Below are 19,404 nucleotides of genomic sequence, written 5' to 3'. Positions count from 1 at the left end.
CAAATCCCAGATCTACGTCCAAATCAACCTTTTATTATCTCCACGACGCAACAACATGTCTGCTGCTACCCAGACTTTCTACCACCGGTCATATTACCCGCACCGCGCCTTCATTGGCATTTTGTTCTGGATCATCACCTACATCTTTTGCACGAGCATCAACGCCTTCGCCTCCCCCTCACCTCTTTTCCGTTTCGGTCTGAACTTCATCAGCGGCGCTGCACTCGGCTCCATCATCGTGACGTGCGTGTGGCTGATCCTTATCGATCCGGAGATGACTTGGAATACAACCAAATGGGTTAGGGGCGCCTGGGATGGGGGAGAGGGTAATAGACGGATGGTGGCACGGCAGATTAGAGTCAAGAGACCGATCATGGGCTTTGCGTGCATGAAGTATTCTGTGGAGAGTCCGGAGGATGGGGAGGTTTGGGTCGATGGTTATAAGCATGAGGAGGCGCTGCTTCAGCTTTGAAGGAAGTGGATTGGATTTTGTCTGTTGGTTTGGCGTTGTGCTGGTGTTCGTCGTTTGGGTTTGATGTTGGTGGTCCAGAACGGCTGGGGCTTGGTCCTTGGTTTCGCGCGTTAATATCGGGAAGGGGAATCGTCTTCGGTCGTTCTCTGTTTTGGTCTGGTTGTTAGTAATATCCGGGACTTGGTTGATTTTATATTGATGTCGATTTTACTCCAGGAAGCATTGAAATCGTTTTACAGAGTCCAGAATGCAGCCCTCAATCCTTATCTTAATTACGTTGCTAATGGATATATAGAGTGAGAATTAGAGTCCTTAGACAACCAACGACGAAGAGAGGCATCATGGTTCGTACCTGCCTGTGAATTGACCGCACTTCTCCCAGTTCTGGAAACAGCAAAACAGCCCGCCAGGATTTCCCAGGCCTCTTCTTTTCTGTCCCACCACCACCACCTTCATATATTCCTCTCCAAAGTATCGCATTTACACTCGAATCAGCTCTTATCTCTCAGTTCCTTCTACCATTTCGAGCTTCCACCCTTCCAACCCGCACAATGGAACCCGAGAAAAACAATGAAACGACGACCGCCGAGCCAACCCATTAGCAGACTTTATCACAATCATTACTCCCGTCGCTTCTTCAACTTATCGATTGTTGTCCTGATAAATCCTTTTTATTTACTTCCATGGATTTCCACCTGGATACTCTATCCTCATCTATCTCCTGCTTAGCGCTGCGATGGGATTTGCTATAGACGCCATCCTCATGGACCCGGACACCGCAATCCGAAGCACTTGGCGTCTTGAGGGTGAGGTAGTGAAAATGGCGAGGGAGAAAATGGTGGAAATGTGGTTATCGTCCAGCGTCCTCTGCTCAGTTTTGAACACTGCAAGACTCGGATTGAGATACCGGACTGTATTGCTGTTGAGCTTTTTGGAGGCGTATGTCATGAAGAGGCTCATATCCGGCTTTAGTCGCTTGGGATTGGGTTTGTCGTTGTCGGTGTTTGGTGCCTCCGTCAGGTCGGTGGTTATCTGTCAATGACTTTGATTGACTGGCTATTGATTTGATGTTACCTTGTTTTCATGGTTCTATGGGCTTTTTTGCGCTTCTTGTTTTGGTTTTGAGTTCTTCTGCGTCGAAATATTTCGCTTGGTGCGTCACTGTTTGGGGAAGCGTGGTTTGTTCTAATCACTGTTTGGACTTGATCAGTTTTTACGATACGTCAATCATCCCTATAGGGTTATCGATTGGGTTCAATGCCCGTTATTCAATTACTTGGTTACATTTCCTATGTTAACCCAATTAAACTAACCTTCTTTCTAACCAATGTAAAGGGGTAAACTCGACCGAAGACTGCAGAATTTCTTGAGAAGCCTTCTCTCTCTCTTCCTTACTCTTCCACCATCACCTTCTTCTCTTACCGACCCATATCAATCAGCTCAAGCTATCTCATCATAGCGCACTCTTCTTTTATCAAACTCTCCATTCCAATCCAACCAAAAACCCAAATCAAGCAAAGGACAGCCGCCATGGTGAAGAACTACCAGATAATCTACATCCGTCCCTATCCCGTCTTCGCCGTGTGAGGCATCATCGCCTGGCTTACGCTCGCCTTCGTCTACGTTCACTACTTTGTTGGTGTGTACTACGCTGCCCAGTCCCCTGCCATCCTCGGTGCTTATGCGAGACTCGTGGTTCTCGTCTACCTGCTTGCCATTGTCACCAACCCAGATACGGAGTTCTACTTCAGGAAAAAGATAGAGGAGAAGGGGGATGGAGAAAAGGGAGATGCTGACGGAAATGAACGGGAGGCACGATTGTGAGGCCGTTGATTGGTCTTAATCGTTGGGAGGTTCGGTTTGTGATGCCTGAGTTTCTGGGAGATAGTTGGATTGATGGGGTCCGACACGATGAAGCGTTGATTAGGATTTGAGCTGGTTGGATGGTTGGTTTCCATAGTTATGCTCGCGTCTCAGCTTCTTCTATTTGTCTCGTTCTTCGCGGTTTTTGTTTGCTTCATTAGGTTTCCGGTGGCGTTGGGGATTGATGGTTTTGATGATGGGTTGGTGTTCGGTTTTTCGTATCTGGTTTGGAGGTTTCGTTTAGCGTGTGGATTATTGATTTACATGATTATACTGGGGATCTCTTTGTACCCTAACTTTGGGGCATCCTTTCGTTTATAAGGAGCAACTACCAGAGTCTGCAGCCAGATAGCTTTTACGTTGTGTATGTTATGCTACGTTCATGGTGACTCGGAAATGATACCGCTCCATAATATTTGAGAACTCATAATTCTCCAGATATTTAATTAGACTGTACCAGTAATATGCATATGACCCGATTGCCCGTATAAGTGTACTTCGTCTTACTTCTTCATTCCAATTCAGCCTCCACCTTCTCTCTTTCATGACCACCATCAACTTCTCCAAAGCATCTGACCTTAAACCCACCTCTATCATCCAAGCTCATTATCAACGTCCCTCAAATAATTCCGCAAGCAATCTGACACATCCACAGAATGCGTAACCGCTACCAAGTTCTATACGATTATCCCTACAACGCAGCATACATATTCGTCCTTATTGCCATCCTGACCATTGCTTTTATCTCTATTCACATTAAATTTGCCGTCCACATGCCGTCTCAGCTTCCCATTTCCTTTGGTCTCCACTGGGGCCTTATCTGCGGAATCTGTCTGCTTGGACTCTTCTGTGGCGTACTTGACGACGAAGCGCAACGTATCTGGGAACGGCGCGGGGGTGGTGATGGTAGCGCGTGAGTTGTCACAGTGAGACGGCCGCTGGTTGTTTTTCGGAAATAAAGAGTGAATGTGCTGCTTGAGAATATTGAAGCGGTGGCGGGTTGGAATTGGATTGATGGAGTTATGTATGAGGAAGCTGTGTTTGAGCTTCGATTTGGTTTGTTTTGTTGGGGTTTCGCTGTGTGTTATGTGTATGCTGGTGTTGGGTGCGTTTTTGAGTGGTGTCTGGGCAGAATGGAGGAAATAATTCGAAATACAGGTTGCCATTGTATGGGATTCTTAAATGGGTGGACTTTCTGGTGTTATTCTTGGGGCTTCTTCAATCAGTTGAGTCGAAGTTGACATGGGAATCGCTAGTCCTTCAAGAAATGTATATAACCAAGAAATTGAATTGATCGTTCTATTTAGCAATGAAATTTAAAAGTACCGTATAGGTCAAGTCGAAGCTGAACAAAGTACAGAGAGACCCTGGCTCCTACCTGCTTGTGCCCAAAATCGGTCCTTCCCCTTTAGGTTCACTGCCACATAGAACGTACCCCAAGATCTCTTCTCTTCCCTCCCACTTCCCACCACTACTATCATCGCCTTTTCTACGAGTGCTATATATTTCTCATCTCAATTCCGGTGATCCTCAAAAAAATAAATAAAAATGTAAATAGAAAAAACTCCCGTATCCTAAATTCTTTCCTCTTATGATTCACACTATCCTCTTCTACTCATCGATTGCCATTTACTCTAGATTATTATCTCTCTACAAATCTCGAGAGTCGCTACCAGAAAAAGCCACCCCAAATACCTGCACATCCTCTATTATCTTTTGTTATAGCTCTATGGTCAATGATATACTTATAGCTAAGCCGAACAACTCCCATTTTACAGTACGAAGCTGAACAAAACAGGAAGTCGTGGTTTCCACCCCAGTGTGGCCGTTTCGGTCCTTCCAACTCAAGACAGAAGACCATAACCTCAGGGCTTCCCCATATTCTCCACTTCTTCTTCTCCTCCACCACATATCCACGAAATTAATATCTACCTCTCGGACGAACATAATAACTTCCAATATCCACATCAAAAACCAATATTAACAAAAAAAAACCACCTTCCGCAAATAATGGCAACCCAGAGAGTCCTCTAGGACCGGCCCTACCCTCTCCCAATCCTCTTCATCTACTTTTCCATTGTCAGCATCGTCTACGCCGTCTGCGAAACATCTGTCGCAGCGGAGGCTCCTTCGCTTCTCGAAGTTTATCTCAGATGACATATAGGCATCGTTTGTGTCGTCTGCTTTCTAGCTGCCGTACTTAATCTGTATGTGTTTCGCTGGTCCTCGACACGCGTGGTGGGAGGCAACGGTGACGGTACTGGTGAAGGTGGCAGAAGTGTGGAGGATCGACAGCTTGTGAAGGTTGTCAGGCCAATTATCTGGTTCAGGCTTTTCGAACATCATGTTGAGACTACAGTTTGTGCTTGGATTGATAAGAAGAAGCACGAAAAGGTCATTGTGCGGATTTGGCTGTGTGGTTGTTGTTCTGTGGTTCTGTTAGGGCTTAGTTGGTGGTTGTTGTGTTGGATTGGCAAAAATGGGCGGTCGTTTTGTTCTGGGTGTTTGTTCCTTTGGTAGGAATTGAGGAGGAAAGCTCAGGTGTAGGATTCTGTTTTGGGGGTTTCACTGTTGGTTATGTGTCGTTTTGAATTTGGTTAACAGGTGAATGAGGTTGAAGCAGGCGCGGCAGGACTGGGAGTTGGAAGCTTTATTCTACAATCATTAGCATGCTGGCTAAGAATTATACAGCTAAACCAATCGAATTCAACTTTGTGTTTATCAGTTGACGCTCCTGTATATATCATATAGACCTGGATGGAGTCTGCCGACCTCTTACCCAGCTGCATCGTACCTTCCGTTCCAACCTATATGTCTGGACAGACTGAATCGCCAGAACGCCCTCGGGAATCCTTCGCCTCTACCATTCCAACCACCTCACATCTAAACAACGTCACTCTACTTATCAACTTCCTTAATCAACTACGGACCGCATCACAAACACCCTCAATAACAACCAACCAACCAAAATGCCGCCCTCCAAGCAAATCTTCTACCTCTGCCTCTACAATCCAGTCTCCTTCTGCGGCTCCATCGCCGTCATGGCCATAACCTACACCTTCATCAGCATCGACTTCGTCTTCGGTCTAAAGCACTCGCCACTCCTCACATTCTTCCTCGAAATGTTATCTGTCGTCCTTCTCGGCCTCGTGATATTCTTATCCGTCTGGGCTGCTGTGATAGATCCTGCACTGTGCTTTATCACAGAGAGGAATATTGGGGGCATGTGGAGGGGGGTGGGGAGGAGCAGGTTGTCAAGGCTAAGAGGCCTCTTGTCTAAGAGGCCTCTTGTTGGAAATGATGACTTGAAGTTGGAGGCTGATACGCCGAATGATTCGGAAGGGGTTTGGAAGGATGGGTACAGGCATGCGAGGCGCTGATTAGGCTGTGAAGGGGTCGGGCTTTAGTTGGTGTTGGCCCGTTCGTTGTCGTCGGTTGTCGTTGGTTGGTGTGTCGAGATGTTGGCGTCGTCTATGGGTCTTTGGTTGGAGTGGTTTTGTGGGTGGGTACTTTGGTATTGGTGGAAGGGATGAACATGGCACTCTGTGTATGATGGTGTGCTTCTTCTTTGGAGCTGCTTTGGTGGTTTCACAAGCAAAGCACTTTCTAGGGTGTGAATAACCTTATACTGCGAATTGGCCAAAGCACGTTATTTGGCTCGTTATTCGAAATGTATATTGTTAATCCAATTTAATAAAGCTTCATATACATTGATCGATGTCACCGTATAGATCTGAATAGTAGGGTGTTCCTACCTCCGTCGCACCTTCCGTTCCGTCCAGTATCCCAGAATATCCCTAACAATCCTTCTCCCCTACTAACCACACCATCCTCTTGCATAAATCGATCACATCTTATTCTGGATTACCAATTAACACCCTACTCTGAATCGTCGATTAATGCTTCATCTTAAATTACTACCTCTACAAACCAACCGAAAAACTAAAACCCCTCACAACAACCCAAAATGCCACACCAAGTGTTCTACGTCCGACCCTACAATCCCCTCCACGAGTTCGCCACCCTCGCAATCATATGCACCGCATTCACCTGCATCAATGGATACACCACGTGCCACCCAGTTTCTTCCATCAGCTTCACCCTAAACCTGGTCAACGGCTTCCTGGGCGGCGGCGCGGTTGGATTATGCCTCTGCAACATTTCATTCGAGCCTACGATGACCTGGACGACAGAGAAGAGGGTTGGTGGTAGTTGTGTGGACATTGAGGCGGTTGGGGATGGGGACAGTGCTGGTGCTGGTGCCGGAGGTGGGAGTTTGAGTGGGGGCAATAGCGGATCGGGAAGGATTGTCAAGGTGAAGAGGCCGATTTTCGGGTTCAAGCGTTTCGAAAGGACATTTGAGACTGAGGATGAAGTTTGGAGGGACGGGTTTCGGTATGAGAAGGCATTTGTTAGGATTTGAGGTTGGGTGGTCTTTGTTGTCTTTTGGTTATTGGGATTTTGTTTGGTGGTGGTGAGGTTTGGTTTGCTTGGGTCTGTTGGCGGTCTCAGTGGTGTTTATTTTGCAGGGAGGTTTGGTGAGTTCACTGGTAGCTTGGTTTGGGGGTATTTTTGCTAATGGGAAGCAGATGCGGACATGGGCACTCTTTGAGGCCAGAGCACTTTCTGGTAAGAATTGAATTGATTACGGATACATGTTTATAATCGTTCGTTATGTGCATGACAATCACAATCATTCATGACTGGCCCAGAATCCAACCCTAGAAGATCAATTATATCAGTCGACATTAAGCCATCCGAACGAAGCCAGACCCAGATGAACTCCGATCCCGCGACTATTCAACTATACAGTACCCGGTGCATCTAGATCTGGGTCCAAAGAGCCGGAGGAAGAGTCTCTCCGGGCTTGATCATGGCTTCCTGGTGACAGACCGAAACCAGACCACGCCTGTCAGCAGCCGGTGGACGGAAGCCAACATATGCCTCACGCCGCGCCGGCTCCCCTACTGTGACGGACCATGTGTGCAGGCCGTAATAAGAGGCAATCGAGTGGACGAGCCAACGGCTATTATGTCGGTCAGTAAATGGTTCTTCTATTTGCTTTCCCACATCGTATGCACTCACCCAAATCCAGCAGCCCGGTCCTCAACCTGACTCTCAAGTACCATCTTCTCCCCGTCCCGCTCATCATGCGTGTACATGGCCTCCCGCATCTCTTGGAGCCTAGTTTTGTGCGCCGGCGAATCATGCATTTGTCCGTTCCGGCCCACAAAGACCACTTCATCCTCAGAATCGTCAGACTCTGGGGCATCTTGGAGGCCCTCCCTCTGCAGCAGAAGCTGTTTCTCATTCCAATTATAAATAAATTGCCTGATGTCTTCCTCCAAGTCCTGGAGCATACCACGTGCTGCACGAGCGTGTTTCAACCTCAGGCGCAGTTCCTTTGGAACACGGTGCTTCTCTTCTTTGGTGACTGTGGTCTTCTTATCGATATGCGCATAGTGGTGGTCCCAGAGAGGAGCGAGAAAGTATGGTACCTCGTGACGGGGGTAGGTAGGCCCGACGACCCAGTCGTTGGGAGAGGGTGGTTCGGCCCATGGATTGTTGAGCAGACGATCTTTTGGCATGATGGTCAGCATTTACAGGCGACGTTCGATACAAGCTTGCGGAATAGATTTTGACGCGTCATGGTCGGTAATAAGCGTATGTACGCCGTGGCGTTGCGCTTTACTTCCCGTTGAACGCTCAAGACATACCGTTCTCCCAACGCTGTCTCCTCCGGCTCCCATCCTTCCCCTTTTGCAACGCCTCGCGCCGCCTCAGACTGTCCCGACGAAGAGGCTCCCTCTTCCGGAAAGATACAGTAGGCACCTTCGCCTCCTGGGGTTCCTTGGGCGCGCTCGTTCGCGTGACTAGTCTCATGCGCGAGGACCGGTGATCACTCACCGGAATATCATCGAGTGGGATGGTCAACGGGAGCGAAGCGCCACGCAAGGACCGGCTCTCGTCATTAACAGTGACTGATTCAGAGAGTGTGAGGTCTTCCAGTGATGCCGTCGCTTGCTCCGTCCAGACAGAGATCGCGCGGGTTTGCTGGGGTGTTAGGGACCCCTGGGGCCGCGGGTCGTGCGGTTGGTGCAGTTCCGGATGAATGGCCATTGCGAATGGAGATGCGGTCGGAGCGGGGATTCGGGTGGCGCTTGTTTCGGCGTGTGGGAGAGCGGTTATCGGTCAGTATACACTCTCTGTACGCGACAAGATGGTCGATGGAGTACGAAGTAGAGGAAGAGGACGAAGAGCGGGGATGCGAAGAAACAGATAAGACCAAGATAGCCTACCGAGCGTGACGCGCCGGAGCGTCAGGATTGGAGGGCCGATGGGTCGATCCTTTGAGTCAGGGCAGTGGGCACGAGAATGAGAATGTTGCATTATTGGTGGATTGTCAGCGGCAGCCCTAGCCCTGAGTGCCTGGGTCGGAAGAACTCGGAATAACGATAATGCGAAGTCATCAGTTATGCTGGTTGATGCTGATGCCCTTATGCCTGATTGGGCTGATGTCAATGAGGTCACCATGTTTACCCCGGAGTACAAAACCAAACAGTACGGAATACTTTGTAATACTTTGCACGTACAGAGTTGTACTATTTTACTTTCTTCTCTACACTGTAGTGTACTCGTATCAAGAACCATAATCCACTTGTAAGGCCTAAAGGGACCACCCCAAGTTCCAGACACGCCCAGACCCAATGGAGGATTGCCCAGTCCACGCCTGGCCCAATCGGGGGAACTAGGGTGAACTGTCTCAACCAACACCAAGTATTATTGTGAGTAAGACATCACACTATTCCTAGTATAAATGTGTAGACATGTCACTCTGCAGCGTATATTATTGTTACTTTTGACAGGCAACAGACAAAAAGACCCTGTCCAACTTGGCACTCCACCTCGGGCGGCTAAACCTCCCTTTATTGCTCTTCTGGTTTATCATTATTTAGTCTGTCTCAGCCCCGGAGTCTTGACGCAACGATCACGTCTCGTCTCTTTCTCTTATAATCCCTAGTCATAATCATATTTTCTTATTATTGTTGTTAGTATTCTTGTTATCCTCTCTGTTCCCCCTGATTCCTCTAATCGTTCCTCGTTATTCTACCTAGTCTATCTATCTCCGCAATGAAGATCACCACTGCTCTTGCGCTGAGCGCAACGGCATCGGGCGTGTTGGGAGCTGTGCTTCCCCAGCAGGAACCATTGACTGGTCACACAGTTCACGTCCACCATGAACCCGAGAAATTCCTCATCGAGCTGGCTCCGTATCAAACCAGATGGGTGACCGAAGAGGAGAAATGGGCTCTCAAATTGGTGTGTACTATGGACTCCATTTACACCGCACCCCAGATAAACCTCAGATCCAGACTAATCGGTATCATTTCTACAGGATGGCGTCAACTTCATCGATGTCACCGAAGCGCGCAACACAGGAACATACCCCTCCGTCATCCGTACAACCAACACAGTCCGTTACCCAGGGAAGATGGAACACCGCGAGAACGTCACCCAGCTAGCCCGGGGTCTCTCGAGGCAGAACATGGAGCAGAACCTGAAGCGCTTTACATCCTTCCACACGCGCTACTACAAGTCGTCGACGGGTGTGGAGTCCGCGACATGGTTGTACGAGCAGGTCGCCGGCATCGTCACGCAGTCTGGAGCCGACAAGCATGGCGCTACGGTAGTGCAATTCGCTCATCCCTGGGGCCAATCGAGTGTTATTGCGAGGATTCCTGGTCGCAGTGAGAAAACGGTCGTCGTCAGCGCTCACCAGGACAGTATTAACTTGTTCTTGCCGTCGATTCTGGCTGCGCCGGGTGCGGATGATGATGGGAGCGGGACGGTGACCATTCTAGAGACTCTGCGGGCGCTGCTGCACTCTGAGGATGTTGTGAGTGGCAAGGCGCCTAATACGGTCGAGTTTCACTGGTATTCGGGTGAGGAGGGGGGTTTGCTGGGCTCCCAGGAGGTTTGGGCGCAGTACAGACAGGACCGCAGGGATGTCAAGGCTATGCTACAGCAAGACATGACTGGTTACGTTCAGGGAACGTTGGATGCTGGTCGCGAGGAGGCCATCGGAGTTATCGTGGACTTTGTCGACCAGGATCTTACGCGCTTCATCAAGGATGTCATCACTACAGTAAGCTTATTATTTACTCCTCATTTCCAGGCGCATGCTGATGAATATAGTACTGTGAGATCCCCTTCGTCGAGACCAAGTGCGGTTACGCCTGCTCCGACCACGCCTCAGCCAGCAGACAGGGATACCCTGCTGCGATGGCTATCGAGGGTGAAATGGAGAACACAAACAAGAAGATCCACACGACTGATGACCAGATCAAGTACCTGAGCTTCGATCACATGCGTCAACATGCTACAATGGCATTAGGCTTTGTCTACGAACTGGCTTTTGCGCCGTTTTAATCTCTCCCTCCTCGCTGTTACTTATTCCTTAATGCTCAGTATACCTTCGAAAGATGATATTACTTGAATCTGGCGTTGTGCGACCGCGTCATGGATGATGATCACATGTTGTCTGGTTTGTCGGGCCTGCTTGCTTCGAGTGTACCACTTGACCTCATGTTGCTGCATTCTTATATCTTGCCGTATACCCATGGTTCAGTACATACGGATAGATTATTGATACTTATTCCTACGTGTCAAGACGCGATATTTATCCCCATTACTTATTTCGTAAAACACGGGGTACAGTACTCCTGAAATAAGTCCCACGTGACATCATACGTAAAAAGTCCTCCGCCAAATGGCGGCAATTACTTGCTGTGGCTCTACAGATCGCAGCCACACATGTGAATCCGGATTGCAACCAGGAAATTGTTCTTTTTTCTCGCACTCAGGCTCGCCAGGGCCTTGAATATTCCATCTGTTGTAATCGAGCGGGCTTCTCATGTATGGTGTCATTTATCCCGCTTCTTTGCACGCGCGCACTGCTAACACGTACACCAGACCGCCTATTGGGATCAAATTCCAGACCGATTGAAAAGCAAAAGCCGGTCTTTTTGCTTGAGTGTTGATCTTCAAGATTAATTTGATCGTCTCTTTTTAACACGATCTCAATTGCTACACCGGCTGGCACAAAAATTCTCGGCCCTGCAATTCTACGTCATTGGCTTGAATATCGCTGCCGAGAACGACCATCATGGACTTCTCCGGCCCCTATGCCAAAGAGCTCGAGCTCGCATGTCTGACTGTGCAACGGGCGACTCTCTTGACGAAAAAGCTCCTTGAGGCAGTCGATAAGGGAACATTGGGTAAAAGCGACGATAGTCCCGTGACGATTGCCGATTTCGCTGCCCAGGCATTGATCATCGGCGCAATCCACAATGCCTTTCCTGGCGATGAATTCGTGGGCGAGGAAGACTCGACGGCGCTGAGACAGGATGAGACTCTTCTCGAGCGTACTTGGGAACTTGCCTCGACGTCCCGTCTTGATGATGAGGCTAGTGAGAGCTTGCTCTATACTCCGCAATCCAGGGAGGAGATGCTGGAGATCATTGACCTGGGTGCTAAGGGGCAGTGTACCCCTCGGAGTCGCGCGTGGGTTTTGGACCCCGTGGACGGGACTGCGACGTTCATGAAGAACCAGCAGTACGCGGTATGTCTGTCACTGGTGGAGAACGGGCAGCAGAAGATCGGTGTTCTGGGCGGTCCGAACCTGAATCTCGAAAACGGGCGGATTCAGGAAGAAGTCACTGATCAGGATGGATATGGTCACCAGGTCCTCGCCGTTGCGGGCGAGGGCGCATGGATCAGGAAGATGAGCACGGGTTCGCTCCTCCCCGCAACCAAGCTCAACCCCGTGGCACAGATCATGGATCCGAGTAAGATTCAATTCGTCGATTGCTCAGCAGCTACATCGTCCGATTTTGAACTTCATGCGCGCGTTGCAAAGCGGCTAGGTGCCCCGTGGCCGCCGCGCGCTGATCTCTGGGCTGCGCAGCTGCGCTATGTAGCGATTGCCATTGGCGGGTGTCATGTGTTGATTAAGGTCCCTCGCAAGACATCCTACCGATCGAAGATCTGGGATCATTCCGGGGGGATGTTGATTGCGCAGGAGCTTGGAGTTACTGTTACGGACCTTTCGGGGAACCCGGTGGATTGTAGTCTTGGGCGGACGCTGGCGGGGTGTTATGGGATGGTTGTTGCGCCTGCTTCTATCCATGGACGGATTGTTGAGGCTATTCGGGACACTATGGAGGAGTCGGATGATGATGAATGAACAGTCGCCGGATTGGTATTGGGTCGTGCCTTAATTGGATTTAATGCCGACGTGCCCTGTCCGGTAGTTATAAGCGCTCCGCCACTCAACCGTCCATGCCCCCAAAATTTTCCATGAATTACCTCAATAGATACTTCATCTCCCAAACGTCTGGCTATCTGGCATGCCTTTACCAAAAATCTATAGCAACATCTCCCTTGGCTCCCTCTGTGGACCATTTGACATGTCTGATTGATCCGATCACTTTCGAGCCATCATAATAAGCAATGTAAACGTGGACACCTTCCAATCCTGCGGTGATGTGAGATTCATCATGCTTGCATCTGACCTTCCTGCTGTGTCCACGAAACTAGAGGTGTTATAATCGATGGCGCCGCTCCCCAAAGATTAGTGTCATTACATTTTATGGCAAGGGATAGGAATACATTTAACGTATGACAGCTTTGGTAGCCTCTAAATTTCGCAGTTTTCCCGCAAGCCCACCCAATCACGGTCCTGGCTATTGGGAGTATCGCACTCCCAGATAACCTACACAACATTAATATACAGTCATTTGGAGAGTAAATTCCTACCTTGATGTTGGCGAGCCGGCGGAGGCTTTGGAAAGATCGAGAAAGGCCGCCTGGGTCTGAAAAGGTTTCTTCGCTTAATTCCCGTATCCTCGCGTAAGGGGCTGCAGGTATGATGCTCCACAGCAAGAAGCCCTCCTTGGCCGCCTCGGCATCGTTTTGGCTCGTGAGCTGCAGAACGGGGCCTTCCTCCGCGGCCTGTTGCGTGCGAAATGGGAGAAGCCATCGCAAGAATAGCATTTGACGCCTTTGTGTTCATGCTCATGTCCTCCGTCCCTGGCGCCTTGAGTATCGTGTCGTGTTTCAATCGGATTGCCTTCGCCTGTGGCACGTTCAGCGTCGTGCTGGGTTTGGGGGGATGGATTTGCCCTTGAGGACGCTGGCGTAAGATCGGGCCATGTTGAACGTGATGAGAGGTTGGTGGAGAGAATCTCCGAAACAGCTTTGCATTCACTCCGCTGGCTCTATTAACTTTATAGAGAATCTCTGGCAAATGGACAGCAATTTCACAATGATCAACAATTGTCAATTCAACATGGACCATAGAAATAAATACGAGCACTGGATACATAGAAGGGGATATATCTATACATGTCCCGTGGATCGTTCCCTACCTGCATACTCTGTAAATGCGGATAGACGTCATCATTGCAGTTGCATCATCGACTAGAAGTACGAGGACATTGATATAAAAGTTGATACTCCTGCATTCTCATATATTTCTTTTGCATTGTACATTGTTTTATGGAGATAGGAAAATGGCATCTTGTAAGTTACTTTGTCAGTTCCACTGGATATATACTGATTTCTAGACAACCCATTTGCGCGCCGGGAATCTCATTCCACGTCTGCTCTCTCGACATATCGCATCCTCGTCCCTCTTTCGTGGGTGCTGGTCGTCATCGTAGGTATCTACTATACTGTCAACTCTCCCGACATCAAGCATGGCCATCGCATCTTCAAACAAGGCAACAAACACACCACGCCGTTTAGCCTGAACGGGACGCTGACTGGGATTTACTGGTACTTCACCTGACCGGAACATATCTATACGCACATATACTAACAACGACAGGATCCTCATCCTTCTTTCCCAACTCAGCTACGTTTACCACCTTTTCTCCCGACAAACTGCCCTAGTAACCTCCGCCGCCAACATCGCCTCCCACTTTATCCTCAACAACCTCGCCCTCTTCATCTGGATCCTTCTCTGGACCCGCAACCACTTTTGGGGCTCCGAGATCTTCCTCATCCTCAACTTCATTAACCTGCATGCAGCATACTGGCGCCATCGCCGGCTTCCGGCCTTCGTGCACCTTCCTGCTATCGCGGGGCCTTATGCATGGACGTTGTTTGGGTTGTTCTGGAATGGAGCTGTTGCGGTGAATAGTAATAAGCTGCCGGCCAGGATCGTGGCGAATGTGTTTATTTGGGTGTTGTTTGCGGTTGGGAGTGGACACATTGTGTCAACGCAGGATTATGGTTTGGGGTATTGTTTGAGTTGGTTGATGCTTGGTGAGTCTTTCCATCTTTCCATGAGTGTGCAGGAGCTAATTTGAGCAGCGTTGGCCGTCAAGCAACTCGCAATCAAGGTTATCGCTTTGCAGTGGATTTTCGCATTCGTCATCTTTGCGATTTTCCTGATTGAATCGGTCTATTTGTCTAGCACCAAGTACTATGGTCGTGACTCGCTGTTCCGCCGCGTGGCGCATCCAGAGACGGATCGCGAGCGTGAGCCGTTGCTTAATTGAGAATAAAATGAACATGCGATATCTGGATCTGGATCTGGGACTCGGGGCATCCCTTGGGAGTGTCTGAGATGGGTCGGTTTATGTTGTGTGGGTCTACCGGCTGGTTGTATCGATCTATGGTACTGTCTTGGGTTTGCTTTAATTTATTGTGTTTCCATGCTGAAGTGTATCGGTGGTTCTGTGGTTCTGGTTTGGGTGGTGGGCCGATATGTATATATTTCGGAGTTCTACCACGGCACGATGCACATGGATCAATAGTGTATACAGGCACGAGGAACACTACTTCGGACATAAAAATTGGATTAACATTGCAGAATACAATTCCGAATAATCAAGTGAACTGAACACGCAAGGTACAGCCGGCTTTACTGGTGCATTCACTCCGAATTGCTGTCCGTCGCCCCGCCGCCAATCGCCGTTGCCGTGACGACAACCCTCAGAAACAGTCTACGAGCTACGAGCTTAGCGCTGCGAAACAGCTCAGCTCCGGTTCCTGGGCAAGCCGTGGTTTAATTTCATTCTAATTGTCTTCATCCCCGTGTTCTGTTTTCTTGTGGACGTGTTTCTGTGTTGGTTGTTTACTTTTATAAAGTATCGCCGCCTCACCGTCTATCTACTTGTACACATACACATACTCACCGTTACTTCAGCATTCTTCAGCAGCTCGTGCTGATTTGTTTACTTTTTTTTTTAAACATATCGCAGAGGAACAGGTCCTGCAACTCTCAGACTGTCTGTGAGTGAGTGGCATTCTTGATCTTCTCGATCCAGTAAGGAATGACAGCGTTGCTAACTGCCGTTTGTCCGCCGTCCTTCAGACTTGAGCAAACGAACCCTCACCTTTGCTGCCTTGACCATTTCTTTTTGTTTGACTGTCATGATATGAGCAGCTCTTGAGTCAAAGGAAACAGGCTTGAACAAACACGCCACGATGAATCCCCACTCATCACGCATGTACCCTCATGCCCGAAACTACTCCGAAGACGAACCGCCGGCCTACAGTGCATATGGCGATTCCGCGTCTCTGCTCGAGAACGAGTCGCCGCCCCGTCACGGTGGACCAACGATGAGGTTGTTGCCTACGTCGGGGACGGGTGTGGACGAGGAGCTTGATGATGAGGATTTGCAGGATCATACCTCGTCGTATCAGTATGAGTCTGAGTACCCGTCGTCGGAGTATCAGTATCAGTATCCGGATGAGGATGGGATGTCACGGTTCGTAAGCTGTCTCATGTGAGCTAGTGGCCATGACTAACCTGTTTTATTTGTGTTGGACAGCCGTCAATACTCCCGCGGTTACTACCAATACGACGGCTACGATGATTCCCCCTCCCGACCACCCTCGAGTCTACACCACATCCCGTCAATTCCTCCTCCAACAGCCTCTGCAGTCGACGCCCAGGACTATTCATCCCGCCCAGGCTCTCCCCTGCGCCCTTGGAGTCCCGCTCGCTCAGACTGGACCAGACCACCCAGACCCCCTTCAGTTTCTAGCTCGCAATACGAACGGGCCGATCTTAACGGCAGTCCACGACCAGGCACACCTAGTACCCGTTACGGAGGTAGTCCGAGACGTCCATTGCCACCAGCACCGCTGTTCTCAGCACCGACGGCTTCTGGTACTGGACAGGACACGAGTATTGATATTGGTGATGGCCATGATGACGATCCCTTTGGAGGACATGGTAGGATGGTAGATCCATTTGACCAGCGTGCGAGTTTCATGAGCGAGTCGACAATTATCACGGATGAGAAAGATGCAATGACCAAAATTGATCTCGACGATGATGAATACGACGAGGATGAGGAGTCCGTCGATCCGAACCTGCATTATGGTCCGGCACCTCTGAAGCAAGGCCGTCGTGGTGTTCGGGATACCCAGATGACGAAAAAGGAAGTGCAGCTGATCAACGGTGAACTTATCCTGGAGTGCAAGATCCCGACAATCTTGCATAGTTTCTTGCCGAGACGTGACGATCGCGAGTTTACGCATATGCGGTATACGGCAGTTACCTGTGACCCCGATGATTTCACGCAAAAGGGCTACAAGCTCCGCCAGCAGATCGGCAATACGATGCGCGAGACAGAACTGTTTATCTGTGTGACCATGTACAACGAAGACGAAATCGGCTTCACCCGGACCATGCACGGTATCATGCGAAATATCAGCCATCTCTGCTCGCGGACCAAGTCCCGGACATGGGGCAAGGACGGATGGAAGAAGATCGTGGTGTGCATTGTGGCTGACGGTCGTAAGAAAGTGCATCCTCGTACGCTGAATGCCCTAGCCGCGCTTGGTGTGTACCAGGAGGGTATTGCCAAGAACATTGTCAACCAGAAGCAGGTCACGGCGCACGTGTATGAGTATACGACGCAGGTGTCTTTGGATCCGGACTTGAAGTTCAAGGGTGCGGAGAAGGGGATTATGCCGTGCCAGATCTTGTTCTGTTTGAAGGAGCATAATCTGAAGAAGCTTAACTCGCACAGATGGTTCTTCAATGCTTTTGGTCGTGCTTTGCAGCCTAATATTTGCATATTGCTCGATGTTGGAACCAAGCCCGCTCCTACCGCCCTCTACCATCTCTGGAAAGCCTTTGACCAAGACTCCAACGTCGCTGGTGCGGCCGGAGAAATCAAAGCCGGAAAGGGCAAGAACATGTCCGGTCTCTTGAATCCCCTCGTTGCAAGTCAGAACTTCGAGTACAAGATGTCCAACATCCTCGATAAACCCCTGGAATCGGTCTTCGGATACATTACCGTGTTGCCCGGTGCGTTGAGTGCGTATCGTTTCTTCGCACTGCAGAATGATGCCGATGGCAACGGACCGTTGAACCAGTATTTCAAGGGAGAGTCCCTTGTGGGACAGGACGCGGATGTTTTCACGGCGAATATGTATCTTGCTGAGGATCGTATTCTGTGCTGGGAGTTGGTTGCTAAGAGGGAGGAGAGATGGGTTTTGAGGTTTGTTAAGAGTGCGGTTGGTGAAACTGATGTTCCCGGTACGCTCCCTTTCCCTTCTAACCGGTAAGCTGCATGGTGCTAACTTGTCTAGATACTGTGCCGGAGTTTATCTCACAGCGTCGTCGCTGGCTCAACGGTGCTTTCTTCGCTGCTGTGTATTCCATCGTCAACGGTAAACAGATTTGGAAGACAGACCATACGTTTGCACGGAAGATCCTGCTTCAGATTGAGTCTTTCTATCAGATTCTGAACCTTCTCTTTACGTATTTCGGATTGGTATGTCCTCGCCCCTTTTATTTTGATGTTGATATGCTAATATGTGCAGGCAAACTTTTACTTGGCATTTTACTTCATCGCTGGCTCCCTTTGCGACAAGAAGATCGATCCATTCGGTCACAATGTGGGCAAGTATATCTTCATAGTGCTACGATACGCGTGTATCCTGGTTATGTGTCTACAGTTCATCATTTCGATGGGTAATCGACCCCAAGGGTAAGTCCTTGTCCCCTCCCATTCCGCATAACAAACAGCTCTAATAGAATTGATAGCGCAAAAAAACTATACCTCTCCGGCATAATCGTCTACAGCATAATCATGATCTACACAGCCTTCTGCACACTCTACCTCGTCGTCCTCGAACTCATATCCGCAACAGGCGGCGATGTCGACCTCCCCGTCTCCGATGGCCTAATGGTCAACATCGTCGTCTCGCTCCTCTCCACCATCGGTCTCTATTTCTTCACATCCTTCCTCTACCTCGACCCCTGGCACATGTTCACCTCGTCCGCGCAGTATTTCGCCCTCCTCCCGTCGTACATCTGCACCCTACAAGTCTACGCTTTCTGCAACACCCACGACGTAACCTGGGGAACAAAAGGCGACAACGCGCTAAACACCGATCTCGGTACAGCGCGGATAGTCAATGGCTCCGTCGTTGAACTCGAAATGCCCTCCGAACAACTCGACATTGACTCCGGGTATGATGCGGCGCTGCGCAACCTCCGCGACAGACTGGAAGTCCCCGAATCGCCACCCTCCGAATCCCAAATGCAAGAGGACTACTACCGCGCCGTCCGCACGTACATGGTTTCCATCTGGATGGTTGCCAACGTCATTCTCGCCATGGCTGTTTCTGAAATCTACGGTGTCGACTCGGGTGGTACGAACGTGTACCTCGCTATTATCCTGTGGTCTGTCGCTGTGCTGGCGTTGATTCGTGCTGTCGGATCAACTACCTACGCTATCCTGTTCGTCGTGCAGAAGATTGTTGAGGGTAAGACGAAGTTCGACGCAGGGAATATCGCGAATGCGAACGCTGCCGCGAGCGTCAATGCCAGCGCTGTCGGGAGCAGTACTAGTACGGCGCTACGGTATGGTGGTGGAACGAATGTTAAGGAGAAGTTTATGGAGGCTTGGTGGGCTACTAAGAGGGGGGTTGGGAAGATGATGTTTTGGAGGAAGTAATTTTTTTATTGAATTGGAAGGAACGGTTTCTTCTGTTGGTTTTTGATATCTCTTATGTTTTGTTTGTATGATGTATGG

At 49.5% G+C, this 19,404-nt stretch overlaps 9 protein-coding genes across 9 annotated transcripts; 7 read left to right on the top strand and 2 right to left on the bottom strand.

Moving 5' to 3' along the window:
- Window positions 1-55: 55 nt before the first annotated feature.
- ACHE_31101A (uncharacterized protein) lies at window positions 56-472 on the top strand (the record flags this gene model as incomplete). Its single annotated transcript, XM_043277793.1, has 1 exon — window positions 56-472. The coding sequence occupies one exon, from the start codon at window positions 56-58 to the stop codon at window positions 470-472; it is 417 nt and encodes a 138-aa protein (XP_043135636.1).
- Window positions 473-5,304: 4,832 nt separating this feature from the next.
- On the top strand, window positions 5,305-5,715 carry ACHE_31100A (uncharacterized protein; the record flags this gene model as incomplete). The annotated part of the gene is made up of 1 exon (XM_043277792.1): window positions 5,305-5,715. One exon carries the CDS (start codon window positions 5,305-5,307, stop codon window positions 5,713-5,715), a length of 411 nt encoding a protein of 136 aa, XP_043135635.1.
- Window positions 5,716-6,302: 587 nt separating this feature from the next.
- Window positions 6,303-6,758, top strand: ACHE_31099A (uncharacterized protein; the record flags this gene model as incomplete). The annotated part of the gene is made up of 1 exon (XM_043277791.1): window positions 6,303-6,758. One exon carries the CDS (start codon window positions 6,303-6,305, stop codon window positions 6,756-6,758), a length of 456 nt encoding a protein of 151 aa, XP_043135634.1.
- A 401-nt stretch (window positions 6,759-7,159) lies between these two features.
- On the bottom strand, window positions 7,160-8,455 carry ACHE_31098S (uncharacterized protein; the record flags this gene model as incomplete). The annotated part of the gene is made up of 3 exons (XM_043277790.1): window positions 7,160-7,361; window positions 7,421-7,913; window positions 8,053-8,455. The coding sequence occupies 3 exons, from the start codon at window positions 8,453-8,455 to the stop codon at window positions 7,160-7,162; spliced, it is 1,098 nt and encodes a 365-aa protein (XP_043135633.1).
- A 1,011-nt stretch (window positions 8,456-9,466) lies between these two features.
- Window positions 9,467-10,765, top strand: lap1 (putative aminopeptidase; the record flags this gene model as incomplete). The annotated part of the gene is made up of 3 exons (XM_043277789.1): window positions 9,467-9,655; window positions 9,732-10,481; window positions 10,532-10,765. The coding sequence occupies 3 exons, from the start codon at window positions 9,467-9,469 to the stop codon at window positions 10,763-10,765; spliced, it is 1,173 nt and encodes a 390-aa protein (XP_043135632.1).
- A 736-nt stretch (window positions 10,766-11,501) lies between these two features.
- Window positions 11,502-12,581, top strand: ACHE_31096A (inositol monophosphatase family protein; the record flags this gene model as incomplete). Its single annotated transcript, XM_043277788.1, has 1 exon — window positions 11,502-12,581. One exon carries the CDS (start codon window positions 11,502-11,504, stop codon window positions 12,579-12,581), a length of 1,080 nt encoding a protein of 359 aa, XP_043135631.1.
- Window positions 12,582-13,034: 453 nt separating this feature from the next.
- ACHE_31095S (uncharacterized protein) lies at window positions 13,035-13,390 on the bottom strand (the record flags this gene model as incomplete). Its single annotated transcript, XM_043277786.1, has 2 exons — window positions 13,035-13,109; window positions 13,154-13,390. The coding sequence occupies 2 exons, from the start codon at window positions 13,388-13,390 to the stop codon at window positions 13,035-13,037; spliced, it is 312 nt and encodes a 103-aa protein (XP_043135630.1).
- Window positions 13,391-13,908: 518 nt separating this feature from the next.
- Window positions 13,909-14,901, top strand: ACHE_31094A (DUF1774 domain-containing protein; the record flags this gene model as incomplete). Its single annotated transcript, XM_043277785.1, has 4 exons — window positions 13,909-13,918; window positions 13,963-14,173; window positions 14,226-14,665; window positions 14,714-14,901. 4 exons carry the CDS (start codon window positions 13,909-13,911, stop codon window positions 14,899-14,901), a joined length of 849 nt encoding a protein of 282 aa, XP_043135629.1.
- A 931-nt stretch (window positions 14,902-15,832) lies between these two features.
- chsB (chitin synthase class II) lies at window positions 15,833-19,326 on the top strand (the record flags this gene model as incomplete). The annotated part of the gene is made up of 5 exons (XM_043277784.1): window positions 15,833-16,116; window positions 16,180-17,900; window positions 17,954-18,138; window positions 18,188-18,354; window positions 18,411-19,326. The coding sequence occupies 5 exons, from the start codon at window positions 15,833-15,835 to the stop codon at window positions 19,324-19,326; spliced, it is 3,273 nt and encodes a 1,090-aa protein (XP_043135628.1).
- Between the last annotated feature and the right edge of the window lie 78 nt (window positions 19,327-19,404).

The sequence above is a fragment of the Aspergillus chevalieri genome, chromosome 3 (genome assembly GCF_016861735.1).
Source record: "Aspergillus chevalieri M1 DNA, chromosome 3, nearly complete sequence".
In the NCBI taxonomy this organism is placed as follows: domain Eukaryota; kingdom Fungi; phylum Ascomycota; class Eurotiomycetes; order Eurotiales; family Aspergillaceae; genus Aspergillus; species Aspergillus chevalieri.
This window is presented reverse-complemented; position numbering and strand designations above follow the sequence as displayed.